Source organism: Marmota monax, unplaced genomic scaffold, assembly GCF_021218885.2.
Source record: "Marmota monax isolate L192 unplaced genomic scaffold, Marmota_monax_Labrador192_F-V1.1 WCK01_AAM20220418_F8-fsc00427, whole genome shotgun sequence".
Lineage (NCBI taxonomy): Eukaryota > Metazoa > Chordata > Mammalia > Rodentia > Sciuridae > Marmota > Marmota monax.
Window position 1 is genome coordinate 254,253 of NW_026693630.1, and position 21,880 is coordinate 276,132.

Below are 21,880 nucleotides of genomic sequence, written 5' to 3' on the forward strand. Positions count from 1 at the left end.
TTTAATGTGTTTCTCTGAATACATGTTTTTTTAATTGGAGAGACTTAGGGGTTATTAGTTAGACTAGAAAGGTTGGAGTTATCAAGACTCATAAGTAGGAATGAGCATTAATGGTCATCTATTTCTGCATTCAATCTATTTTGGTGTATTTGATTCGCATATATGAAGAAAATTCAGCCTCACACAGATACATAGTTTAAAAAGAGAGGGGTACTTTAATACAGTTGTGGATATTCTCTGAATCTACACCAAAATTCTACAGGTATAGATTTTTTTAAATGTTATTTGTGTTGTATATCCTAAAATTGTTTTGACAAACATTTTGTACCTTTTTATACTAAATCCATCTGCATATTTCACACATGGAGTAGATTTTTCTCATGCATAATTTTATAATATGATGCATTGAAAATATTGGTTCATTGAGTTAAACAGATCTTCCAAATATGGATACAATTTTGTTAGACAATCTTAAAAAAAAATCCCATTAATGAATGGCATCATTAATCTCATCCAAAAGCCTTTATGCAGGGACAAGTTATCAAGTTCACAGTGGCAGGTTCAAGTTTTCCAAAATTTAAATTTTTTTGTGAAAAATCATATTTCCTCATTGACCATAAAGAGTCAGCAGTTTACTTGGAGATGACTGGAGCTTGCTTCATTTTATCTTATTTATTTATTTATTTATTTATTTATTGTGGTGCTGAATATTGAACCCAGGGCCTTGTGCATCCCAAGGCAAGTGCTCCACCAACTGAGCTATATCCCCAGCCCACTTCACTTGTTTTTAAGAGTCTGCCCATGGGTTTTTGAGAGAGACCAACATCTGAACAACCATGTCTTTCAAGTAAACTTATATTCCAGGATAAAAATGCAACTTCAGTTCTCAAGTTAACCATTCCATACACATTTCTCCTCAAGACACCATTGTATCTGAATATGCAACAGGTATACTTTATGCATATGCCCGTTTTATCAAACATAACATAATGTGAACTCAAGGGTTGGAATTTCATAAAATTGATAAGTTTTAGCGCTTCATCAAGATGTTTGGAATAAAACTAGCTCTTGTTTTCTTTGATGTATGGCAGTAACAAACATAATGACTACTAGTGCAGTTTTGTATCACTGCCTTGATTGTTACTTGTTATTTCTCTCATTAGATTTTAAAAAATTGTTAAGACATGGATGGTGCATTTTGTATCTGGTAGTAACTAGAGTTTACTAAAGTATACAGACAGGGTTAAAATATTGAATGAATTTTGGTTTGATCTTCATATAGAAGGAACAGTTTTTCATTAACAATTTTGACTCAAGGACACATCGACAAAGGTCACAACATTTAAATATCCAAAGGTCAACTAATGAAGAACAAATGTTCTTTTTTGTGTCATCTATAAGAAAGAATCACAATAAGCAGATAGGGATATATATTTTTTTCCCTATAGGCTCTTGCCAGGCTGTATTTGTAGTATTATATCTTAATTTCAGACTATTCATTAACAGATTGCCAGAAAAAAATTCAGGAAATTCATTTATTCACCTGGTGTATATTTGTTGCATTCCTACTGTGTGCCAGGCTCTCTCCTCGGTACTTATGATAAGGAACCAAACAAGGTTACTGAACTCATAAAGCATATGTAAATGAATAAAAATGTGTGACCTCGTGGAAATTCTCATGAGGAACTCATATTCCAGAGAAAAGAGGTAGACAACAAACCAAAAAATAAATAAATAAGTGAGTGTATTGTGTGTTCGGTGGTTATGACAGTTTTGGAGAAAAGTAAAGCAGAAAAGGGGATTAGAGTGATGGCTGAGGTAGGGGTCTTTATTTTATCAAATAAGTCCTTGCTTAAAAGATTTTAGTTGAGCAAAACCTTGATGAAGGTTTTGTGAGGCAACCAGTGGGTAGATGTCTGGAGGAGTTCTTGCATGCAAAAGTGACAGGGCACAGAGAGTGCAAAGGCCCCGAGGTGGGACCGCACTTCATCAGAATGGACAGACAAGTCTGGGAGGAGAAGAAAAATGCAAACTGTGGAAAGAGTGGATGTAGGATGGGAAGACATGGCTAAGTGGAGCTTGAGAAGCACGTAAGACATTGAAGTAGAGATGATGAGTCAGCAGTAAAAAGGGAGGCATTATATCATCACATGGTGAAAACATTTAAAGAAGGAAACTAGATGAGGTCACCAAAGAGTGAGAGTAGGCCAGGAAGAGAATGTCCAAAGACTGAGTCCTGGAGCAAGGAAATAAGTGAAGAAGTCAGAAAAGAACTGGCTTCCAAATAGGAGGCAAACCACCAGAATTCTTTTTTCTTTTTCTTTTCATTCCTTTTATTATTATTATTATTCTAAAAGTTATCAAGGGAACAAAATGTTTCAAAGAGGATAAATGAATGAACTGTTTCAGAGGATAATACAAACCTTTTGGATTAATTTATAAAGAGTAGCACTATCACTAAGAACATTCTGGAAGTTTTGAAGCTATTGAATTTCAAAGGACTTAAGACAATGTTATTAGTCAGTATATTGGAAATGTTAAGCTAGTTATCATAATGTAGCAGTGCACAACCAAGCTTATGCATAGTGTGAGAAAAAGGCTTGAGATTGAAGAAAATAATTCTTGACTCTATTTGCTAATTAATGACCATTTTCTGTCGACACAAAGGAGTTAAAGATTTTGTGTTTTTCTTGTGTTCAGTTTGGGCTGTTTCTTAGCAAAACTTTTAAATTGTCATCAATCAACAACAATAAAAGCAATAAGAATCCATAGTTTCTGGGTTTTCTCTTGCTCTCTATGACTATGAACTAATTAGCTCATGCTGGTTTGGGATTAGTGAGGACTCTGGCCTGTCTCCTTTATTGGTCAGTCCGTACTGAGAGCTGCTCGGTGCTGAGCACTGTTTTTAGTAATGTGAAATACTGTAAAAAAAAAGACAACAGAAAAAAATAAAAACATACCTTCTTATAAACAACATCCCAGGAAAACAAAGACACACATAAATATGGAAGGTCAGAGTGTGACCAGGAAAGGAGTGGATTTAGGATGGGAAGATATGGCTCAGTAGAGCTTGAGAAGCATGTAAGACATTGAAGTAGAGATGATGAGTAGCTTTTCATCTAGTGAGTGGGGAAGAGGAAAATGAGGGGGTAACCCTGGAGGAGTGAATGGACCGGTGGGCGACGCAGAGCCTGGTGGACAGCCGTCTGGCAGGGGAAGGCACGGGTAAGAGGGCCAGTGGACTGGAGCCAGTCAGTGGGGAGGGAAGGGATAGAATATAGAGTTGGAGCCATAGGTTATCACCATGTCATGCAGGACCTGGGTCCCCATGCCAAGAACCTTAGATTTTATTTCAAATATATTGGGATTCCCAAAGAAAGTGTGAGGCCAAGGAGAGACTAATTAATGCCTTTAACATTCAAACTACTCTATGAGGAGGAGACTATGAGAGGTCAACGTGAAAGAGGGAAAAACAATCAGCAATTTGAATTGGCATGGCAGCCACTGATGTGTGATGACTGATCAGAGTGTAGATTTTCTTTTCTTTTCTTTTTTTTTTTTTTGTACTGGGGATTGAACCCAGGGCACTCACCACTGAGCCACATCCCCAGCCCTATTTTGTATTTTATTTAGAGACAGGGTCTCACTGAGTTGATTAGCACCTTGCTTTTGCTGAGGCTGGCTTTGAACTTGTGATCCTCCTGCCTCAACCTCCTGAGCTACTGGGTGTGCGCCATCATGCCTGGCTGTTTAGTTTTTTAATGTGGTGCTGAGGATCAAACTCAGTACCTCATGCGTGCTATGGAAGCGCTTTACCACTGAGCCATAACCTCAGTCCTTATTCTTCATTTTGAGACAGGGTCTTGCTAAATTGCTGAGGCTGGCCTCAAACTTGTGATCCTCCTGCTTCAGACTCCTGAGTCTGGGATTACAGGCATGTGCCACCTGCCCAGCAGAATCTGTGGTTTTTTTTTTTTTTTTTTTTTTTTTAAAGGCAGATTGGATGTGGAGTGTGCAAAGAAAAGAAGTTAAGTATGACTCCAAGGGTTCTGATCTGCATAACTGGTGCCATTTATTTAAAGAAGGAATACACGGACAGGAAGTAGGTTTGGAGATAAAGATTAAGGGTTTGTATTGTGGACACATTAATTTGAAATGCACTGTAGGAGTGCACAGTGCTTGCTCTCTATTGCTGACAGAACTCACAACTGTTGCTTCCATTTTTATAACTTTCCTGTCATAATTGCTCTGCATGTTGTAGCTTTTAAAAAATTATAGGTGTGAAGAAGTACTACATCTTGTTATGGACCAAAAAATTGTATATTAATGATTTCTTTAGGTTGACTTTCATGTTTAGCTCATAAACCTGTTTGCTTTCAGGAAAAATATTTCTCTTACAATTCATTCTTATTATTCTTAATATCCAATACAATTTCTACTAGGTATCAAATACCCACCAAAATTTCATAAGCAATCATTGCAGTATATTAAGACCTTCTATTCATCAAAATACCATTAAGATAGTTACGTCAAAGTCACCAAGTAGGAGAAGATATTCATATATTTGCTATAAACACACATGTGCACACACACACACACAATCTGATAAAGAACTCTTATGTATCACTTATAAAAATTCTCCAGAGGAGTTTTCTCCCTTACATTGGGAAGCTATTTGAAAATATCATTTTAAAGCTCATCATATTTATATACAAAGAATGAACAATTCTATTTCTAGTTATATATACAGAAGAAATGGACACATTTGTTCTTTAACAAGAATATTCATTGTAGCAATATTCATAACAGCCCAAATCCTAGAAACTTCACAGATGCCATCAACAGTAAAAATAGTGTTTGGGGTCCAAAAAATAGTTACCTTTTTGGGGGAGGATGGGTAAAGTCTGAAAGGAGGTTTGGTACATTTAGCACATTCACAATGTATACATTTCTATATATAGTATAAAGTACATTTGGAATGTATACATTTTTCTGTATCTAATACTTCAATAAAGAATTTGCATTAAAATTCTGGCAAATGAATAAGTTCATACTCTATTTTAAGAATATGTTCCTTCTTGTTTATACCTTCTTGTGTATACTTTACTACTAGTATTAGACATTGCACTAGGCACTGGTTTAACAGAGGTAAAAAAAAAAAAGGTATAATTTATGTCTTTGTGTAGTTATAATGTAGTTTATTTATTTCAAGAAAAAGAAAATCACTCTCATTATTTCTGTACACATCTGGATCACGATTCATTGATGGAATGTTCTGAGACCCATTTCTTTTAAATTTCTTTCCACTATTTCCTTGATCCACAAGCCTCTGTATCTAGCTAATGCTTTATACATAAAAATTCCCCCTTAATCTCTGGAGGTTAAGGATGTCAAATTAATCAGTTTCTAAGATATTTAAATTTGACCATATTTAAGCCCTGTGAAAGGATCTCGTTTTATGGAGACCACATTTCTTCGGAGCTTGTTTGTTAATGAGTGATTTGTAAAAGTGCATGGTCTACATTTTCTTCCTTTAAGACTTATGTGAGACATTATCAGTTCCCCATATTTCTTTTGGAAGGACACAAAAGGGACATCATTATCTACTCCCCTGTCTTTAAATGTGAGAAGCATGTGTCCAATTAAATCCAGGCTTCCTCTTCATTGTGCTATATGAATAATTAACCTTTCTAAGTGCTGACTTCAGGAAGGTTTTGAATCCCCTCTTTCTTCCAAGGGAAAAATAAAGAGCAGAACGGGTGTTTCTTCAGAGTTTTCTTTTTAATCACTTTTTTTTTGGAAAGATATTTAGTAATGGAATATGTGTTTTTAAGATCTCAAATATGGATCCTGAAAATTGTTATTTTGTTTATTCTTTGGTGATAATGATTTTATTATTAATGCAAGCTCCTTGAAAGTAATAATGTTCTCTAATGCAATCATTTAGAACAATATGGTCACCGATCCACCTTCATTAGTCACATGGGAACACTATAAATCAATTTATATGATCTTTGCAATTGAAACTTGCTGGATACCAGCTGTGTTAATTTCTGTTAATTATCATCCTTTCAAATCTCATTCTTTCTGTAAGTAAGACATGCACTTTAGGACTTTTTTTTATAGTTTAAGTTGTCTGCTCATCCTCCTACAGGTCTCCTCCAAGGTTTTTGCCCCTCGAAGTTGATTTATAATGTAACCTTGAAACAAGGAGAAGCATTAGTGGGCTGCTGTTCTAATAAATGGCTTGTCAGCTACTCTAGAGCTATGGTTATATTTTGGCTACAGAAATTTCTAGATAGCAGGCCTTTCAAAGCCTAATTAGTTCCAAAATTTGGCTGGACATTCCTGACCACGTTCATCTTCTTGCAAAGAAATGCTTGACTTCTAGGGAGAAAATAACCTTGATGTGTCTACAAGTTTTTATTTTTGTCATACATGTACCAGTCCGGCTGAGGAGCTCAAAATGTAATAAAACCCCCTTATGTTTCACTTGTTAAAACACTGTCTTCCTCTCTGTGCTTACTAATTTTGTAAGATAAGAGTTAAATTTCCTCAAGGAATCCATGACATTTTGGAATTTGAGTTCTATACAACTCTTCACTTTCCTAGTCAAATTTGATTAGACTTAGTTTTCATGGTGATTTTCCCCCCAACATGTACAATTGCCTTTCAAAATAATTCTTATTATAAACTAAATGATCATGTAATCTCTCCTTCTGGCTTCTGTTCTGCATTATTGGTCTCCATCTCAATCACATCATAATCCATTGACTATACACAGCTGAGAATCGCCAGATCCTGGCCATGGTCTATTCCTGGTATCTAACCACTTTCTTACTCTGTTCTCTCCTCCTTATCTTCTTTATCCACGGCTATCATTTTTAGAGTTTCAAACTTTCTGACTTTCAAACTAATCTCTCTCCAAGTTTTTTCCTGAATAGATATTTCTCCTACTTCTTGTATACTCACATCCATAGGTCAAACAATAATGTTTGATATAAAATGCAAGTTTGAATGTATTAATCCTCTGGTGAAACTCATTGGTTTGGTTGATAGAGTCTATTCACCAAAATGGCTCCTTCCAGTTAGTCAATTTTTAGTGTGTTTCTCTTTTATTTGGTCACTGTTTTGCCTATCCTCAAAAGAACACTAGCCAGATTGAATTGGGGCCCACCCTAAATAGCCTGTTTTATCTACTTTAAAGACCGTATCTCCAAACATAGTCACATTATGAAGTAACGGGACTTAGGACTTTTGGAGAGAATTCTGCCCATGAAATGCCTTTTTGTGCTCCCATAGGTCTTGTTTTCAAAGCATTTTACCAATGATAATGCATTTCTTATCATCTAGTCCAAAGGTAAAATAACCACCTATAATTCTCTTGAAAGTAAAGGCCATAGTTTTAGCAATACTGTCATAAAGCTATTGGTGATAGTAATAGCAATAAAAATAAAAATAATAGCTTCTTTCTTTCCTGTAATTTACTATGACTTAAAGATCCATTTATTATGGCCATAGTACTAAAAGCAAAATACAGATTCAATGTAATCCCTATCAAAATACCAATGACAACACTAGAAAAAAACAGTTCCTAAAATTCACTTGAAAGAATAAAAGATGCAGAGTAACCAAAGCAATTCTAAGCAAAGAAAACAATACTGGAGTCATCAAAATGCCAAATTACACCACAGGGTTAAAGTCACAAAAACTGCATGTTACTGGCATAAAAACAGACACATAGATCAATGATGCAGAACAGAGGACACAGAAACAAATGCACAAAGATTAGTCATCCAATCCTTGACAAAGGTGCCAAAAACACATTGAAGAAAAGATAGCCTTTTAAACAAAAGGTGCTGGGAAAACTGATTATCCATATGTAAAAGAATAGACTAGACCTGTATCTCTCACCCTGCACCAAAGTCAACTTAAAATGGATCAGACACCTAAGAATTAGACCAGAATTATGCAACTCCTAGAAGAAAACATAGATGAACACTCCAACATATAGCCACAGGCAACAACTTTCTCAATAGGGCCACTAAAGCTCAGGAAATAATGCCAGGAGTTAATAAATCAGATGACATCAAATCAAAAAGCTTCTGCACAGCAAAGACAACAATTAAGAATGTGAAGAAAGAACCTACAGAATGGGAGAAAATCTTTACTAACTTCTCTTCTGACAGAAGATTAATATCTAAGATATATATAAAGAACTAATAAAATGTCATCACCCCAAAAGGAAATAATCCAATCAATAAATGGGTGAAAAAACCAAACAGACATTTCTCAAAAGAAGAAATACAAATGGCCAACAAATATATGAAAAAAATGTTCAGTATCCCTAGCAATCAGGGGAATGCAAATCAAAACTGCTTTGAGATTTCATCCCACTCCAGTTGGAATGAGAGCCATCAAGAATATGAATAATAATAAGTGCTAGAGAGGATGTGGAGAAAAAGGAACACTTTTACACTATTGGTAGAATTAAAAATTACTACCAACTATGGATATCAGTATGGAGGTTCCTCAAAAGTTCAGTCATGGAACCATCATATGACCCAGGCATACCACTTGGTATGGCTTTAGGACACTAGGTATTTATCCTAAAGAATTAATGTCACCATACTCTCGTGATACATGCATATCCATGTGAATAGCAGCACAATTCACAACAGTTCAACTATGGAACCAGACTAGGTGTCCACCAATGGATAAATGGGCAAAGACAATGTGGTCTATCTACACGAGTGGCATTTCATTCAGCCATTCAGAGGAATGAAATTTTATCATATAAAAGAAAATGGGTGAAACTTGAGAACATTATGTTAAGCAAATAAGCCAAACTTGGAAGGTCAAGGGTCATATGTTTCCTTTCACGTGTGGAAACTAGAAAGGAAAAGAAGAGAAATGTGTGTATGTGGCGGGGGGTGGGGATCTGGTTAAAATTAAAGGGAGTTCAGTAGCATAGAGGAAGAGATCAAGGGGAAGTGGTAGAGGGAAGGGGAAGCGCTGGAGAATGATATAGGTCAAGTTATGTTGTTATATTTTGAGCATGTATGAATATGTAGCAGCAAATCCCATCATTATGCACAACTATAATGCATCAATAAAAATATGGCAAAAAGATCCATTTATCATCTGTCAGCATTATTACATTGAAATAATCTTGCAATTTAAAAGAGTCTTCCAATTGTATTTTAACTTTGAGATATTTTAAATCTATATCATGCTATCTTGTCGCTGGAGATGTTGCTGGTTGTATGCTTACAGACCATATTTGCGAACTATACATCTGATAAGGGGTTAATATCCAAAACACAGAAGAAACTCAGTTTAATTGTAGAAAACCACCACCGCCAACACCAACACCAACAACAAAAACAATTAAAATGGGGACAAAGTATCTTAACAGGTATCTTTCAAAAGAAGACTTAGAATTGACTGATGGGTTTGTAAATTAAAGCCACAATATGATATCATCTCACACCTGTTAGAATGATTATTATAAAAAAGACAAAAAAGGAGTACCACTGAGGATGTGTAGAAAAGAAAATCCCTGTGCACTCTTGGTGTGAAGGTAAATTAATACAGCTATTATACAAGACAGAAAAGTTTCCTTCAAAAATTAAAAATAGAACTCCCATAGTATCCAACAATTCCACTACCAGGTATATATCAAAAAAATAAAAATAAAATCAGCATGTGGAAGAAACATCTTCACTCCTATGGCCATTGAAACATAATTCATAATAGCCAAAATATGGGATCAACCTAAGCATTCACCACAGGATAAATGGATAAAGAAAATGTGGTTCATATATCCAGTGGAATACGAACCAGCCTTGAAAAAGAAGAAAAATCCTGATGTTTGTGTCTAGATGGAGAAACTTGGAGAACATAAGTGAAATACGCAGACACAACAAGACAAACACACCATGATCTCACTCGCATGTGGAATCTAGAAAAGCTAAACTCATAGTTGAAAATAGGGCAGAGAAAGGAGGTTCCGAGGGGATAGGTTGGGGAGGGTTGCCTTAGATGTTGGTCAAAGGTCATAGAATTTTAGGTAGGAGCAGTAAGTTCAAGAGATCTAACATGCAACGTGGTGATACAGTTCTTAAAAAATTTTGTATTTGTGAAAATTCATGAGGGGAGACTTTTTAAAGTTCTCAACACACACACATATACACATATACACATGTAGCAAAAGCCAAGTAGGTAGGTAATATATATGTTAATTAGCTTGATTTAGCTTTTTCATGTGTTGTATGATGTACATGATAACTATACACAATTCTTTTTTTTTTTTTTTTTTTTTTTTTTGGTACTGGGGATGGACTCAGGGCACCAGTTCACTGAGCCACATCTCCAGCCCTTTTTATTCTTTATCTTAAGACAGTCGTCCTTTGTTGCTCATGGTCCCAGTAAACTGCTGATGACCCACATTTGTGATCTTCAAGCCTTAGCCTCCTGAGTCTTGGGATCATAGGTGTGTGCCACCACGCTCATAACTATATACAATTTGAATGTGTCAATTAAAAATAAAATTGTAAAAACTTGCATCTTGTTATCTTGCCATTCTTGATGCTCCTGGTTGTAGTACTTAGCATATTTATGCTGTATTTCTGGTCCCTCTTATAAAGAATGCAACTGTGAACTAGGTATCCCCTAGTCCAGAGATCTACAAAGAGAAAAAGCATTTTCCTAAATCTAGAAAATATCTCTCAATGTACCTGAATGACAGGAACAAAGACCATCTTGAAGGTCTCCACAATACAGATTGGGACAAGGGAGCATTCATTGAGTCTCACCTTTACTTACTCTCTCAGAAATGAGCCAAAAATTTCCAACTGGGTAAAATTCTTAACATCATGAAATTCTTTGCATGTTATTTTTATTTTATATAAATATATGTGGCAATGAAAGAGTGCTAACCTTTGTAAGAAAGTCTTTATGTGTGGAGAATGCAGATCTATAGGGATGCCATAGCTTCTGTTCAGTGACAGAATCCTGGAACATGCCTAAGCTCTTACCAGCTGTGGATGACAGGTAGAATTCCTCCATGTTCTGACCAACAATGTTTTGATTATAGCCATCCTCGTTGAGTGTGAAGTGGTATCTCATTGTGGCTTTGATTTGCTCTTCCCTAACGACTAATAATGTTGAACATCTTTTCATGTACCTATTGGCTATTTATATATCTTTTTTAGATAAATGTCCATTTAAGCCCCATGAAAACTCATTTTTAAATTGGATTATTTGTCCTCTGATTGTTGTGCATCACTGACTTTAAGTTTAGTGCATCTGTCATTTTTCTGTTTTTATTGCTGCTTGGAAATCCTTTTAGTTATGTCTAGTCGACCACTTATTTAAACATCCATTAATCATTTATTGTGTTCTATGTCAGTGCTGGAAATATAAAGTCCAATAAGACTTGTCATCTCTCCTCTGGATTATTGCAGCAGCTGCCTGTTTTCCCTCTTACCAGTCCATCCTCATCCCTGCCTCCCAGATGACTCCTCTCCAAACTGAATTTGATCATGTCACTTCCTTGCTTAATCCCTTTTCTGCATGCTTTATTGACTATGAGACAAAGTTCTATCCCTTTAAGATGGCTTATAAAGCTTTCAAACTCTGCTCCTTGCCCATCTCTACAAAGTTCTCTCTCTTTGTCCATCCTCCACCCCCAATTGTGATAGCTTTTTCTTTTTCTTTTTTTTTTAAAGAAAGGCTGTTGAATTTTTTAAAACTTGATTTTATTTATTTATTTTTTAAGGTAGTGCTAGAGTGGGTCCCAGTGCACCACACGTGCCAGGGAAGTGCTCTACCATTGAGCCACAACCTCAGCCCTTTGGACAGCTTTTGAGGTTTTCTAGTTAAATACCTGCTCCAATATTTTTAACCCCTCCAGGCAACTAAGAGACAGTAAAGATTATACTTGTACATATTTTACATACATTTTAGTGTTGTTGTTTTACTGTTAGAACACAAATGAAATGTGTCACATTTCATGGTAAGGTTAGACATACTGCGTAACCTGGGGAGAACAGGACAGTCCTCAGAAACCCATGCCAGGTCTCAGGTACACACGAATCACTGGAGTTTTTTCTCTAAACCCTGAATGTGAAATAGGTAGATCTTCCTTGAGTCTGAGACCTGAGAAAACAAGCTGCATAGTGTTATTTATTTATTTATTTATTTTTGCTTTTTATAAGGTCTTGAAATGTTCCAGCCTCGTTTTGGTTTTATGCCTAAGCATAAAGGAAGAGCTGTGTGCTCTGGCATGGGTCAGAGTGTTAAAGTGGAGCATGGCCCTTAAAGGACAGTGTTGGTGGCATCAGAAGTTAAAGGATCCCTCCAAAACTCCAGCCAGGATAACGGAACCAGTTCTGTGACGAGAAACTATTCTTCCCAAATGGAGATTCTCCCTCCACTAACTTTTAGGGATAAGTTTTAATTTTATTAAAGGCAGTTTCAGTTTCCTTAGATATTGCAACAAATTAATCAGACTTGCTGGTCTTTGAAGAGGTAATGTGCTACACTAATGTACATGACCCTGAAAATAACTCTATCATACAAATTTCAAGTTACAATTGGCCCTCCATATCAATAGGTTGTGAATCTGCAGAATTAACTAAACTCCAGATTGAAAAAAATTTTAGACATGGTGGTGCATGCCTGTAATCCCAGCTACTCAGAAGGCTGAGGAAGGAAGATTGCAAATTTGAGGCCAGCCTCAGCAATTTAGGAAGAACCTCAGTAACAGTGTGAGACACTGTCTAAAAATAAAAAAAATAAAAAGAACTGGGGATGCAGCAGTGGTAAAGCACCCCTGGGTTCAATTGCTAGCACTAAGGAGAAAAAAAAAAAAGATACCTGCATTGACTTTTTTCTTGCACTTACATCTTAGCAACATAGCATTATACCCCAGGATAATAACTATTTTCAAAGCACTTACATTGTAAAGTTTGTGCATAGTCAGTGCAAATGCTACTATTTTAATTCTAGCTACATTTCTGATTCATAGTTCATTGGTGCAAAACCTGTTGATATGGAAAGCCAAACATAATTGAAAATTTCTTTTGACAGTGGCCAGATTATGGAATCAGTCTAGATGCCCAACAATAGATGAATGAAGGGGGAGGGGCTAGGGGAGAATAGAGGTATTTTGGATTAGACAGAGGGGAGTGAAAAGGGAGGGGGGAGTTTGGGAGTAAGAAGGATGCTTGAATGAATCAAATATTATTATGCTATGTGCGTATATGATTACACAAAAGTTTAACTCTACATCATGTACAACCAGAAGCATGAGAAGTTAGTTATACCCCATTTATGTCTGATGTGTCAAAATGCATTCTACTATCATGTATAAGTAATAAAAAAATTATATAAAAGAAAATGTGGTATATATATACACACACAATGAAGTTTTACTGGGTCATAAAAAAGAATGACATTATGGCATTTGCTGGAAAACAATGGAAATGGCAAACACCATGCTAAATTAAATAAGCTGGTCTCAGAAAATTAAGGGTCAAATGTTTTCTGTCTTATGTGGAAGCTAGACCAAATAAGGGAAAAAGAAGAGATGGTTGAATATCATAAAGATACAGGGAAAATCAGTGGAGTAGAAGAAGGAAATCAAAAAGGAGGAGTAGCTGGAGTGGTGGCTCAGTAGTAGAGCACTTGCCTAGCATGTGTGAGGCACTGGGTTTGATTCTCAGCACCACATATAAATAAATGAACAAAATAAAGGTCCATGAGTGTCTAAAAAAGGAGGGGGAGTGAGGAGAAAGGAGAGGAAATATGAAATGAATATAACAAAATCACATTAAGGGCATATATAAATATAACACAGGGAATTTCAACTTGATGTATAAATAGGAAGGACCAATCAAAAATAAATAAATAAGTGAAAGGAAGATCAGTAGAGGAAGGAAAATGGGGGAGGAAGTAGCAGGGAAAGTGGGGGACAGGAACTGAAATCAAATTCCATGTACATATCAAATGAACACAACTACCATATATAACTATAATGCTCTGATAAAGATAAATTTTTGGGGGGTGGGTTCCAGGGATTGAACTCAGGGGCACTCGACCACTGAGCCACATCCCCAGCCTTATTATGTATTTTGTTTAGAGACTGAGTTGCTAAGCCCCTCACTTTTGCTGAGGCTGGCTTTAAACTCGTGATCTTCCGGTCGAAGCCTTCCAAGCCTCTGGGAATACAGGCATGAGCCACTGGGCCTGGCCATAAAAATTAATTAAAAAAAAAAAAAAAAAAAAGAAAATTTCTTTTGAATTTAGATGTAGTTTTATGGTAATATCTATTTACATCTATCTATCTATTTATACATATGCTCACACAAATATAAAGTAAGGACTATAAAATTCATATAACAAAACTAAAGTGGTGTTTATGTTCTTGTTGTTTATTGCCACATAACACACTAACCCCAAAACTTAAGCGACTTAAAACAACCCATTTTATTTTGTCCATCATTGTGTGAGTCATTTCAGAAGGCACCATTCGGGAAGTTTGTCACCAATGCATGTGGTGTCATCTGGAGTGACTGGGGGTGGATGACCTTTCTGAAGTGACTCCCACACTCCTGTCTGGGACCTCACTACCTGAGGCCCATCCCTCCCTCCTTTCACCATGCATGACATCCTATGCTACAGTGCCTCCAGTTGTGGCTTGGATCTTGTTCAGGATCGTGGTCTTAGGGTAGACTTCTTAAATGGCAGTAGGCACCATTCCTCTTAAAAGCTAGGCCTGACAACACCTGTAATCCCAGCTTCTTGGGAGGCAGACACATGGTTGCAAAGTCAAGACCAGTCTAGGCAACTTAGCCAGGTCCTGTCACAAACTAAAAAAGTAAAAATAAAAAGGTCTGGGGATGTAGCTCAGTGATAGCGCACCCCTGTGTTCAATCCCCAGTATGAAAAAAAAGAAAACAAAACAAAGGCCTAGAATTTAGAATTGATATAACTATTATAGCACTATTTACATCATTCTGCTCTGATCAAAGCAGTCACATACCAGACCAAACTGCAGGGAAAGGACAATAGGCCCCAACTTAGTTTTTCTTTTTTATTGTAAATTGATAATTTATAACTGTATAAATTTATGGGGTATGAAGTGATATTGTAATTTATAAATACACTGTGGAATAATTAAATTAAGCTTACATATCCAGAGACTTCAACTTGTAACTGGAGGAATAGCAAAGAATTTGTAGCCACCTATAATATGCCATAAATGTAATATCTATTAGCATATATACTTGATAAACTCAAAGCTTTTCCACATACAAAAATACTACCATGCCAAGTCCTCAACAGTTTGAAACATATGGTTTTCTTAGATCATAGGGTGCTATTACGCATATTGTGTGCAATTTTTTTATTTAGTGGTGATGGTAATCAAAATTCTCTCAATTTTATTATTTCTTTGATTTGTATATGTGTGTTTTATGACCAGCATTCTGAGTTGTAGGAGCGTGTACTATGCATTTTATGACATACAACTAAGATCTTAGAAGCATTAAGAATAGTTTATTAATGCCCAGGGTATCATTGTAGCCTACCTAATACCTTTGATTTACTAAAGTCACAAAAGTTCCATTGGCTTGTTTTATGGATATAACTTTCTCCATATGGTAAAGCACAGCTTTCTACAGGTGTTCTACAAGTCTGGTCTACTGACATCTAAGGAATTCAACTCTGGGGTCAGAGAGAATAAAAAGCAAAAGACCTAATAAAAACCACATGTTAACCATTAATGTTCATTTACCAAATCTTGCTTAAACTCTTGTATTCTTAAAGCTAATTTCATCCAATTGCTTTTTAATTATAGTCTCTTGTTCAGAGTTGCAAATATAATGGCTTTTTAATATAACTTGCACTGTTCTGTGTCCAATGTAGGATGTAATCATGCAATTTATTCAGTCAAAGCCAGTGCATCAGGTAATTAAAACATGAGCACACACGGATTTCTGCACATGCTTATACCCAGGAGGAAAATAATAAAAAATCTGACAAATCTGCTATTGAATAGAATGCTAGAAATCCTATGTGCACCAACGTATATTGGTGAAAAGCAGAAGTCAGACATGGTTGGAAGACCTGTGCACATAGAAGAAATCCGAAAAATTGATTTAAAGTAGGATGTGAGTAGTATGATACATTTTAAACTAATTATAGACTCTCCTATTTCTTTTAGAGGAATAAGAAAAAAAAAAAAGATAACAACATTTAAGATTATTTTCACTACTGATAAAAATGACCAAAAAAGATGTAACAAAAATTCTCGGAATAAAGTAAATATGTGCCTACATATATATGCACAAACACATCTGTAGCATTTTTCTTTTATTAAGCATGTATTACTCTAATAGTTGTTCACCTTTATTTCAGTTTTCAGACTTATCAGATTTATAAAAATAAGACTAGTAATTCTTTCATTAGCCATTTTGAATTATGCATAATTTACTGGTTTAAAAAACAAATTAAACCATATTTTTACACATTTAATCAATCTATAAGTTACTAAGAGTCTACTAACTGTGGCTTACATATTAATAATAAGAAAGTGATGGTCTCTAAGATGTTCACTTCTTTAATCAATTACATTTATTTACATGAATAATAATGTATTTGAGAAAAAACACAAAGAATATGATCCTATTTGAGTATTAAAAATAAAACACTTAGGAATAAATTTAACCAAAGGAATGATAGATCTATATACTGAAAACTGTAAACATTGCTGAATGAAATTGAAAAAGACAGATGGAAAAGTATTCATGTTCTCTGGTCAAAAGAATTAATACTGTTAAAATATCTATACTAGAAAAAGCAACAGATAAGTTCATTGCAATTCTATCAAAATATCAGTGCACTTTTCACAGGAACAAAAAACTCTAAAATTGGAGGTAACACTTTCTGATTTCAAATTATATTAAAACACTATAGTAATCAAAAAAGCAGGGAACCGACATAAAAACAGACACTTCGACTAATGAAAGAGAACTGAAAGACCAGAAGTAAATCCAAGCATGTTTACCAATTTTGCCAAGGCCACCAGGAAGACATAGTAAGCAAAGGATAATCTCTTCAGTGAATGCTGTTAGGAAAACTGGATATCCACATTCAAAAATATGAAAATGGACCATTACCTCACATCATACACAAAAATAAACTCAAAATGTGTTAAAGGTCTTGATAAGTTGCTGTGGCGGTCTTTGAACTTGTGATCCTCCTGCCTCAGCCTCCCAACCTGCTGGGATTACAGGCATGTGCCACTGTGTCAGGTCAACATACCTTCTTCCTCTTACATTCTCAGCAGTTTTAGGGTTTCTCTTTGGAAGAAAGGAAAGAAAGACGGAAGGAAGGAAGGAAGGAAGGATGGGAGGAAGGAACAAAGGGTAGGAGGAAAGGAGGAAGGGGGGTGCAGAGGGAGAAAGAAAAGACAAGATGGCTAGGAGGATAGTCAAGTATCATTCTATTCCCAAATCAGGATTTAACTAAACCCTGAAATCCAGATACACAAGTAGACACTCCAGAAAGAGGAGTCTAAAAAAGTAAACCAACCTCAACAGGGGAATCCTGTCTTGATCCCTCCTGGTGCTTTAGGTCTCAGTTCTCAAGATCCTGCAGCCTAAAATCTGCTTGCTCTTTGTTTAGCCTTCAGAGATGCAGTGTCTTATGCAACTATGAAGTTGAAATCCATAGAGGACCCAATCAAACACACTGCTGTCAAAGCAAAAACTAGACAAACATACATGCTTCATCATCTTGATTAAATACCAAATTCCAATCCTAAATTCTATACTCAGGTGCTTGTTTTAGGGAAATGCTAAACTTGTGAGTGGATTATGTACCTAATGTTCTTTTAGAGACTTAAGACCCACGTTGCTACAGAAGTGATGGTAGAAAATCCACACCAAATATATTATAAATTAAAAAGCAAAATTCTATAAGTCCCCAGTAACTAGCTCATACTGAAGTCAAAATTTAAGCCCTAAATTGCTCAGTGCCTTGCTAAATTGCTGAGGCAGGTATCAAACTTATGATCCTCCTGCCTCAGCCTCCCAAGTCACTGGGATTATAGGTGTGCACCACTGAACCTGGCTTAATTTTTGTTTTTACTTTAAAATACTTACTTTTTGGCATTGATAAAATCAAGATTATTAGTCTTTTAAGTTAATTCATTTATTTATTCACTGTGCCTTCCCCCCCCCCCCGAAAGCTGTTAAATTTATGTACCTATTAGCATAATTTCCAGGTATCTTAAATATTAAAGGACATTTTAACTATACCTGATTATTTATAATATTAATGTAGGGAGTTCCTTCAAAGTTTGATTGCCAGACTGGGAGTTCAAAGTGTTTGTTAGGAGTGCCTGCCTACAGTCATTGAAAACTTGTGTTCAGATCTTATTACTGGGTTTAAAAAAAAAAAAAAAAAAAATCTGGCATGATTTATGTAACTTGTTTCTTCTTAATGGACATTAAAATTATGAACTTACTATTACAAATATGATTCAGTTAATATCCTTGAACAAATACCTTCTTCCATTAGTGGAAATATTTCTACAGATTCCTAGGAATAAAAAATATTGGGGCTGAAATATTGCACATATTCTGTGTTCCCCTCAGAATTCATACTTTTAGGTCCCAACTACCAGTACCTCAGAATGTGAACTTGCCAAGGAGAGAGCCTGGAATAGACCCTTCCAGATCTAGTCCTCAGAAGCAATCAGCTCTGCCAACCTTCTTGGTTTTGGATTGAGAGCCTCCAAAACTATGTATGAGATAATACAGTTCCACTGTTAAAGCCACCCAGTCTGTGTCATTGCTGTGACAACCCTAGGAAATTAACAGAGCACACCTGCAAAATATCTTCCAAAATGGCTGTAACCATTTATACCTTACCATGTATGAGGGTAAGGTCAACTACATGCTTCACCAATACCAAATATCAACCTTTATACTGTTTTGCTTATTTTTAAGGACAAGTGAATTCTATCTCAATTTTTTTTTTTGGTGGTGCTGGGGATTGAACCCACGGCCTTATGCATGAGGTAAGCACTCTACCAACTGAGAGCTATATCCCCACCCCAAATTATATCTCTTTTTAATGTAAGCTGTTCTGATTTTTTGAACCCAGATTTAGCACACTTGTAGGGTTTTATGTTCTTTTATTTTGAAATATCTAAAGATGGATTCAATTGGATTAACACTATCAAATAACCACTCAAATATACAATTTTAATGTAATTTGATACAATGATGAAAACAAAAGCTATATTTAGCTTTAAAGAATATCCCCTCACTTGTTGACTTATCTACTGCACAATATTCATTATTTAGGACTACCACACAAATCATGAAGTATATTTTTGAAAATTAAAAACTATACAATTAGAAACTACAAAATTAAGTTATCTTCATATGTATAGTACATGAAAACAAGTTGCACATCCAGTAATCCAATAGCTATTGAGGATTACATTTTTGAAGTAAATATACCTGATCTCTCTGTTGGAAATACACTAGAATACACAATGTTCCTAAAATGGCATTGCAAAGTAGAAGAGCATCTTAGTAACACTAAAACCATGCCTTTTATGGTTGCAATTTTAACTTAAAAGATCCTACCTAGAAATAATAGCCCACGAGGATATTTGTCCCCACTCTTTCATTAAAGCTTATATTCTATCTGAGGCTTATTTTCCATCTTCTTCCTCATTTATTCTGCTTTGTCTTCAAATGAGTTAAGAAGTGCACTTTCAGGTTATTTGACTGAACAAACCTCTTGTCACAGCCTGGAAAGGTACACGCAAAACGTTTCTCCCCAGTGTGGATGCACAGATGCGTTCGCAAATTGAAGTCCAGAGAAAAGTGCTTTCCGCACCCTTCAAAGGTGCACTGATAGGGCTTCTCTCCAGTATGAACCAGAAAATGCCTTTTTAGTTTTGAGCTCTCTGAGAATGTTCTCCCACATTCTGCACACACGTGATCTTTGGGACCAGGAACAGGGATGTGACTTCTCGGGGAAGATTTGTTATTCGGCTTTCTTTGGCGTGTATTTTTTCCTCTCTTCTTTCTAGCAAATCCTGTGAGCTGTTTCGGATCTGCTATGTCGCTGGTGCAGGGTCTCTCTTTGGGAGGAGGCTTTTTGCCTGTCCCGTATTCAGAACACCCAAGTCGTGAATTCTCTTCACTGGTCTGCTGAGGAAGCTCTGGTGTTGTCCCCTTTTTCACATATTCCAAAGAAGATTCAAGAAGGGAGTCTGCTTCAAAAATCTGCTCGGGAAGGTCTTGATCTAATCCTTTCTCCAGGCAGTCCAAGGACTTAAAAAGTGAATCTTCTCCCAGGATAGATTCAGAAAACTCCCCTCTGAGTAGGCATTCTATGTAACAGTCCTGGAAATCATCCTCTCCAATAGCCAGAAGGCTGAGCTCACAGCTAGGGTCTTTGTCATTGTCAGCCCATGACCTGCTGGGGGATTCCATTTCTGCCTGCCTAGCTTTGGTTCAACTTTTTTCAGGGTTCTTCTACGCACACCTTTCCGTCCAGGAGTTTTGCACCAGAAATAGTATCAATCACTTCCATGTAATAGTAATCTTCACCAAACACCTGCTTTATGAAAATAATCTTGAATTGGAACATATTCTAATATTAAAGACATCAACAGAAAATGACCTAAAACACTGACCTAGAGCTCACTTTTCAATTACAATTAATGCTACACTTACATGTTCTCTGATAACCATACCCCCTCACCCCCCAAAAAGAAAATGCATCCTGGAATAAGATGGGTTATCTGGGTACCCTATAAATTTTCTGACTTAATGACTCATCTAATATTTATTGTGCACTCATTAAGGTTCTAGCCCTACTCTTGTCTACATATTGTTTGTGATTCTTCAGTAGAAGTTTGCAATCTTAAATAGAGCCAAGCAAGCAAACCTTTACTGAGGTGTTTGGTAGCAACTGATTAAAAACTCAAAGGAGATGAAGGAGTACATAAAGATGCCCCTAGCTCAGCATTCACTAGCTCCCTATCTCATATGGATCAGAGCTCCATGATAATAATCTTGAATTGGAACATATTCTAATATTAGAGACATCCTCAGAAAATGACCTTAAAACACTGGCCCAGAGCTCACCTTCCAATTACAGAATGCTACACTTACATGTTCTCTGATAACCATACCCTCTCACCCCCAATGGGTAGGCAAACTGTAGCCCATGAGAGAACTCAAGACTCTCTTTGTTTTATTCAGCCAATCTCATTCCTTTATGGATTATCTGTTGATTACTTCCTGCTACAGGAAGCAGGTGTTTATTTAAGGTCTGTCTTACCTGCTAGACTGTAAGCTCTGTGAGAGCAAAGGCCTCTTTGGTCTTGTTCCAGCACTGTACTAAAAAAAAAAAAATATGAGTTTATAAATATTCATTAGATATTGCATTGGTGAGTTAATTTTCATCTGAGAAAATTAATTTACTAGAAACTTATTCAGAGCTTTAGACACATAATGCATTAGTTTAAAAAAGTTGGCTATCAATGAAGCAAGCTGTTAACTAGAAAGACATCTAATGAGAGATCAGAGAGGTATTTTATAAATTTACCAGCATCCAAGAATAGACCTTACTTTTTTCTGGGCTAATTATTATTTGTCATGTCTCTGAGCATTACACTGGTTTCACAAAAACACGCATGATTGTGAGCATGACATAAAATTGAAATGGTAATTTACCAATGTATTATCAAAAATGGTTACTATGGCAAGCATCCACTTCTAGGTAGGGGAAATAACTATAGGAAAAACTTACTGGGTAAACATGAGATGAGGACAAAATT

The 21,880-nt window shown here is 36.0% G+C and overlaps 1 protein-coding gene and 1 long non-coding RNA gene across 5 annotated transcripts in view; one reads left to right on the plus strand and one right to left on the minus strand.

Moving 5' to 3' along the window:
* LOC124103210 (uncharacterized) overlaps window positions 1-13,836 on the plus strand; it is an 83,155-nt gene extending 69,319 nt beyond the window's left edge. For 3 of the 4 annotated variants that reach the window (XR_009228245.1, XR_009228247.1, XR_009228246.1), the window contains one exon: window positions 12,222-13,836. This is a non-coding gene — a long non-coding RNA (uncharacterized LOC124103210). The remainder of the gene's footprint in view (window positions 1-12,221) is intronic. The other variant, XR_006855134.2, reaches the window with a different exon arrangement.
* Window positions 13,837-19,757: 5,921 nt separating this feature from the next.
* Zfp42 (ZFP42 zinc finger protein) lies at window positions 19,758-20,634 on the minus strand. Its single transcript, XM_046459709.1, has one exon. The coding sequence runs from the start codon at window positions 20,526-20,528 to the stop codon at window positions 19,758-19,760; it is 771 nt and encodes a 256-aa protein (XP_046315665.1). The 5' UTR covers window positions 20,529-20,634.
* Window positions 20,635-21,880: the final 1,246 nt, after the last annotated feature.